This window comes from Pinus tabuliformis, chromosome 2_2 (assembly GCF_031772625.1).
Source record: "Pinus tabuliformis cultivar Carrire ecotype Pingquan chromosome 2_2, CPIR1, whole genome shotgun sequence".
Classification (NCBI taxonomy): Eukaryota; Viridiplantae; Streptophyta; class Pinopsida; order Pinales; family Pinaceae; genus Pinus; species Pinus tabuliformis.
Genome location: NC_142300.1, coordinates 940,897,048 through 940,904,102, shown reverse-complemented (window position 1 = coordinate 940,904,102; position 7,055 = coordinate 940,897,048). Strand labels below are relative to the sequence as shown.

General features: G+C 38.3%; 1 protein-coding gene across 5 annotated transcripts; it reads left to right on the top strand.

The window, feature by feature from the left end:
- Positions 1-297: 297 nt before the first annotated feature.
- Positions 298-6,148, top strand: LOC149196271 (zinc transporter 4, chloroplastic-like). Of its 5 annotated transcripts, none has more exons than XM_089405493.1 (6): positions 299-517; positions 814-968; positions 3,822-3,897; positions 4,558-5,258; positions 5,369-5,518; positions 5,623-6,148. In XM_089405493.1, the coding sequence occupies exons 2-6, from the start codon at positions 957-959 to the stop codon at positions 5,926-5,928; spliced, it is 1,245 nt and encodes a 414-aa protein (XP_089261619.1). In that variant the 5' UTR covers positions 299-517; positions 814-956; the 3' UTR covers positions 5,929-6,148. The 5 variants fall into 5 exon arrangements, with proteins under 5 accessions (XP_089261621.1, XP_089261619.1, XP_089261618.1 ...); XM_089405492.1 differs by having other exon boundaries at positions 616-968; XM_089405495.1 differs by lacking the exon at positions 814-968 and having other exon boundaries at positions 298-502.
- Positions 6,149-7,055: the final 907 nt, after the last annotated feature.

Here is a 7,055-nt window from a genome sequence, read left to right as displayed (position 1 = left end):
ATGAACCACATAAAACTAAAAACCACCAATCCATTTTGGGACATACAGTGACCTGACATGCCCGAGGTGTTTTACTGCGAAACCAATGACGTGTCACATCAGCCGCATTGCTTTTTACCAAATTAAGAAAATATAAAATACATCCAAAAAATGATCAAAGAATGAGCCAAGGCTGTCGACATAGTTGAGCCAGCGTCGCGAAAGCTCTGCCACGTGGAACCACTTAGTCGCGTGCGGGAAGCGTGCGCCAAATTTAAAATGTGGAAGGAAGCATAAAACAGTTGGGACGAATTTCCTCACAATGTCATCATCCTGTGAACACTGACCCAGGGCAGCGCAGCAGTTTGGTATGCGGCCCGATCGGATGGCCAGGAATTAATCTGAGTCCTATAAGGCTCCATTCCGAAGATTGCGATTGTGGGTCATCGAGCGATTAAACTGGAAATCCGATCCTCGTCCTCTCCGAACGACACAGAAATTTCTCTTGAATTTATTCACACGGGTATATTCACGATAAGTATGTCTGATTCTGCATTTGTTTGTCTTAATTTCCTTAAGTAAAATGAAGAAGATGATGAATGCTGTGTACTGATGTGTTTGTCCTTTTCGATCCAGTTTGCAGTAGAGTCGTATTGAAAAAAAATCCCCTGGTTTTGCTGGTGATTGCGTTCTTTTTGGCTGTCAATTTTGGATTAATATTGACCGTTTCAGCCACAATAATTAAGCATCTTTTATTTTATTTTTAAAGTTGGATGACGACATAGTGTTGTAGAGCCTTGATTTGATTAGGCTTATTAGAGATATGTTCGGCAGTTTTTCTCAAGTCGGCTTTTGGGATTCTTGTGCTGTCGACCCACTTGGTATATTTCTTTTGAATCGAATTGGTTCTATTCGGAGTCCGTAGTTGGGATTTTATTCGGTTACTGGAAGACTTTAAAGGTTACAGAGTGATAGGGATGGCGTTCCAGGTATTTTTCTTCGCCTGAATACTTGTGATTATTGCATCTGTGGCGATGAAAGCTTGCTTGTTATGTTTTTTTTTATGAGAGTTTTCGGTTTGATTTCATGCATTTCTTTCAGTAGGAAGGAATCTGTGCCTGCAGTTTTGTGTTTCATTGGCTGAGCACCCAAATGTTTGGGTTACTTGGGTTTTTGCCTGGGACCTTTGAGAACAGGTTCTTACCCTACCTGTGAGATTGGGAATGTATTTGGATTTGTAGCTGGATTTTAATGATTGCAGAAACCGTACTAGCATGAGCACTCACTTCTATTGCGCTGCTTTAATTAGTCATTTGCTGTACCTTTATTGTTTTGCAATTTGGGTTTGCGATGGATTTAATGATTGCAGAAACCGTATTAGCATGAGCACTCACTTCTATTGCGCTGCTTTAATTAGTCATTTGCTGTACCTTTATTGTTTTGCAATTTGGGTTTGCCATGGATTTTAATGATTGCAGAAACCGTATTAGCATGAGCACTCACTTCTATTGCGCTGCTTTAATTAGTCATTTGCTGTACCTTTATTGTTTTGCAATTTTTCACATATATACAGCTAAACATGCTCACAATTGAGGCTTGTAATTTTGTAAGTTTGAAACGCCAATTCGGGCATTAAGTTAAGTCTTAGAACCCAACCCAGGCCCTGTAATTTAATTAACATTTTCAATTCAGTAGAGTGGAATCCTTGGTCCTGATGAAGTCCATAAATGGTATCTGTTTTATCACATCTTACATGGGTGTTTAGTTAATTGCAAATTTGCCTGGTCACATCCCTGCTGCGTCTCAATGAAAATCCGTGGCAGGGATTGTTTTGATAATTTGACATACATTTTTGTGATGAAAACAAGTCTTGTTCCCTTTCTTTCACTTCCATTCTCTTCCGAATCTCGCTAAAATTCCTGAGCGATACTAGAAATGCTCTTCAAAATCTCTTCCATCCTCTTACAAATCTTGCTAAAGTTCCTGAGCGATACCAGAAATGTCGTGTTTAGATGACATTCAAATCTTATAGTTCCAGTTGCCAAAACCCCATATATATGGTGCGGCACTGGCATTATTTTATAAATAGTTCGGGCACTTGGGTTAATTTTCTTAATTAGGATAGAAGTAGGGGACGGTACCACTCCTGTTCTGTGAGGACTCGTATAGAGTACAAGGACATGGAGTGTTAGCTTTCTTTTATCTGCAAAATGTTTTGATTTCGGCAGAAACTCCTCAAATCCCAACCATCCCACGGTGCCAGCTCCAGGCTAGCCACATCTTTCCACATTGCTCACATTTTCTCACGTTGCCAGCTCCAGGGTAAGTAATCACATCTTTCCACAGTGCTCACATTTTCCAATGTTGCCAGCTCCTGGCTAATCACGTTGTGCTTTTAAAAACCGTAAGCTCCAAATCTTCCAACATTGCCAGCTCCAGGCTGTTCACCTCGTTCTTTTAGGAAACAGACAGTGTCATCCCCCTCTTTTAGAAAACCCTCTGCTCTAAATCTTCTCGCATTGCTAGCTCCAGTCTAGTCATCTTATGATTTTAGAAATCCCTTAGCTCCAAATCTTACGACATTGCCAGCTCCAGGCTGAACATAAGGTTTGACCTCAAATATTAATGTGAACCTTATCATCGACGATGGGCCAAGAATAGGAGGTCCCTCCTTCAAATTTTGGAAAATTTGGAATGGGTAAGGTATCTACACCTGTGGAAATTTGCAGCGGGTAGGTTATCTACAGCTGTGTAGACTTTGAGCGGTCAAATCCCTGTAGAAAGGGGATTTCTTGCCTCACAAACAGTGTTATTTCACACATCAACTGGGTGTCTAACTAGGTGTGATCTAGGTCGTAAAAATGGAATGAATTGCTTAAATATAAGATTAAAATGGATTAAAGGGGATTTATGGTTGCTTGAAGCTAAGATTAAAATGGATTAAAGGGGATTTCTTGTCCCACAAATAGGGTTGTTTCACACATCAATTGGGTGTCTAACTAGGTGTTATCTCCATCTTAAAAATGGATTGCTTAAGCTAAGATCAAAATGGATTAAATGGGATTTCTTATCCCACAAATAAGGTTGTTTTGTCTAACTAGGTGTGATTGGGTGTCTAACTAGGTGTTATCTTGATCTTAAAAAGCTAAGATCAAAATGGATTAAATGGGATTTCTTGTCCCACAAATAAGGTTGTTTCACACATCAATTAGGTGTCTAACTAGGTGTGATCTTGATCTTAAAAATGGATTTCTTAAAGCTAAGATCAAAATGGATTTGATCTTAAAAATGGATTGCTTAAAGCTAAAATCAAAATGGATTTGATCTTAAAAATGGATTGCTTAAAGCTAAGATCAAAATGGATTTGATCTTAAAAATGGATTGCGGATTGCTTAAAGCTAAGATCAAAATGGATTTGCTTAAAGCCCTTTGGGTGTCTTTTGCTGTCAACAATTAGGCTTTTTCTGATGATCTTTTATATTCCTTGTTTTATTGTCTTTCGCATGTTTTTTTGGTCTTCACTTTTTCTCAAATTTTAGTGCTTCATAGTTTGTTCTACTTATCTCTCTCACTAACAATCTATGCAATCCCATTGCGTACTCTATCTATGTACTGTTTTTCAATTCTATCGGCCACATTTGAGAACAGGTGGACATTAAAATATAAATTAACCTATACTATGTAGTATGGCTGTGATAGTTCAGAGTGATATGCTAGACCTTTTATAGTGAATTTTAGTTACAAGTGTCATATCGATTGTTAGTATTCACACCACTTCGTAATTTTTTCTTCTTTTTTCCTGGTAAGTTATTGCTAAATGTTTATGTAAACACTGCCTACAGGATTCTGTGGCTAGCTGTGCTGAAGGACTAGTGGTTTGCTTCTTGTCTCTAAAAGAGAGGGCGGAAACTATTGCGTGTAAGTCCTCCTTCTTTTAGCTGTGAATTGCATGATTACAATGATATGCGTGTCACTTTTTAATTTGCTCGGTCTTAGGACCTATTCTGGTCCTGAGATAATTTCAGTTCTACTGGTGAAACCGAAATTTAAGTCCAATCCTGGGAAAATTTGATTGTTATGTGCCCTTTCCTCTGTTTGATTCTGGTCATTCAAACCATTGCCATGTGAGATATTGTGTTCAATATACCAATTAGCGCAGGCCTGGTTTTGTCTATTTACAAGTTACTGATCATGGTCTCCGATATTACTTGTCAAGTGTTTATGGCAGATTGTTTAGCTGTCGATTCTACTGTGGGGGATTTGGAGGCTTACAGATTTCACTATGGCTTAGAGCCTTTTCTGCTTTCTTATTTAGTCTTGAGAACAGCCTACAAGTTGTTAATCCTCTATTTCTTGAGGACCATGAATTGAATAGTGTTGTACAATTACAACATTTATTGAATGAGAACCTCGTCAGAATATTCTATCAGTGTTCTAATCTTCTCTTGGCAACCTGTTAAATTTCCTGTGGGTGATAAGCTATTAATATTAAGTCATTTAGGAACTCTTAAACTGGCACATTTGCTTATATACTCTGCTCAAAACTAAAGTTCCGATTTTTCTTTTTTGCTTTGGCAGGGTTGGCATTGAACTCAATGGGGACAACTGATTGTGGAAAAGATACAGATATAAGATGTCGGAATGAGGAGCTTGCATTGCATATGAAGATGATTGCAGTTTTTCTAATTCTGTTAACTAGTGCTTGTGGAGTAGCATTGCCCCTCTTGGGAAGGAGGTTCAAATTCCTAAGAACAGATGGAAGCGTTTTTGTTATTGCCAAGGCCTTTGCAGCTGGAGTTATTCTGGCAACAGGTTTTGTCCACATGTTACCAGATGCTCAAGAGGCCCTTACAGACGAATGTTTGCCGGAAACGCCGTGGTTAAAATTTCCATTTTCTGGTTTTATTGCAATGTTGGCCGCTTTTTTTACTCTTCTAGCTGATTTTGTGGGTACACAATACTATGAAAGGAAACACCTAAAGGATCAAGCTGAAACCTTGACTTGTAACCCTATTGAGGAAGGGTCTTGGCCCGAAATAGCCCCTGCTTCATCTGTTGAGGATACAAATCACAAGAAGGCAGATGATTCGCATGGTGATGGCCATATGCATATCGTTGGCATACATGCCCATGCTGCTTCTCACAGCCATAGCCACCCCCATGGTCATCATTCTTGCGCAGATGAAACACATGCCCATGTTCATGGGGAATTTGGCCATGTACACACATCATCTCCATCTGTGTCTGATTCCTCTATCCGGCATATTGTGGTTTCCCAGGTCATTTCCACTTATCCAAATTTGTTGTCGTATTGAACTTTGTCAAAGCTCGTCATTATCTTAAACCTCTTCTGCCCTCTACACTTCTAATATGCAAACTCGTAATGCAGGTTCTAGAAATGGGGATTGTCTCCCATTCTATAATCATTGGTCTTTCGCTTGGTGTTTCACAGAGTCCATGCACAATCAGACCCTTAATGGCAGCTTTGACCTTCCATCAATTCTTCGAAGGCTTTGCACTTGGGGGCTGTGTTTCACAGGTTACTACTAGAATCCAGTGTATATATCCTGAGATTTCTTACTGAATATACTGCATTGTGTTTTATTGCCGTATCTAATTATACTCAACATTGTAACTTTGCAGGCTGGTTTTAAATCCCTCTCTGCCTTCCTGATGGCTTGTTTCTTTGCCATAACCACACCAGCAGGCATTGCTATTGGAACCGGAGTGTCTTCTGTTTACAATCCAAATAGCCCAAGAGCCCTCATTATAGAGGGTATCTTTGATTCTATATCTGCTGGAATACTCATATATATGTCTTTAGTAGATCTAATTGCTGCAGATTTTCTGAGCAAGGGAATGTGCTGCAATCCTAGATTGCAGTTTGTATCATACATTGCCCTGTTAGTGGGAGGTCTAATGATGGCTGCCCTTGCAATATGGGCATAAGTCATAAACTGGATTTTTATGAGCAAAAAGAGTTCTGGTGGTGGGGAGATATCTTCTATTTGAAAGCAGTAAATGAATGGCCATTTATGATTTCATATCTCGAGGTCTATACTGGTCTCTTCCCAGCCAAAGTTTTCGAGGCAAGTTATCATGTAGATTTTAAACTTCTGCGGCCCATTCTTAATGGGCTAAATGCTTGGCTAGATGAAAATAATCATCCCAGTTAAATTTCTTGAGTTGGAGAAGTTGGAGCTCCCAACAATTCCTTGTTGGGTAATTTAGAACTACTGCCTCTGGAACGACTTTGGTGCAAATGCCGAATTAAGCGGTTATAAAGATCATCACACAAAACTGATGTCTTGACCAGGCATTTCTGAAAATAGAGAAATCGGGACTGATGAAAGATATTTGTATCTGGAATGTCCAGTAAGCATTTTCTATTTTTTTATAAAAAGTAGAAGTCGCTCATAAATCGTGGGCTGATTACTACATTGCAAGGTTGGAATGTTTGAGGGAAATTGACACGTAAGTAGGTTTTGACACCCGTCTCTTGCAAGAAGCAATTCTTGGCATGATTGTAATATTTGTTCAATTTCGCGGATTCAATCAATGCAACCTTAGTGGTTTGGCATTCATGGAGTCCATGGTTGAAAATAATATTTTCTTGAAAATAAAAAAAAATCAGTAAAACGGCATATCTCAGGAGACCGGTGTATTGTATATGTGGGAATGTTGCAGTTTTGGGATTTAGTTTCAGATTAATATTTTGGTTCAGGTTGATATTATATTCTTATATTGTTTTATTTGTTCAGGTTGAGATTATTTTCTTATATTGTTTTATTGAGTAGACTTATTGTTTATTTGTTAATCTAATTTTTGTATGGGAAGTTTTTTTTATTGGAAGTTTTTTGAATTTATTATTAATTTTTTAATCACTTTATTAAAATGTTTGGTTTTTTTGAGATAATAATGTCTTTCATTAATAAAATTAAAGAGGAGGAGTTACACAGTGTTGTTTCACATTTTGTGATCCCAATTGTACTCGGGCATAAAAAAAAATTCTACAAATTTTTTTAGAATGGCACTAAAGAAAATAAATTGATAAACCATTTGATAGACCATAGGCT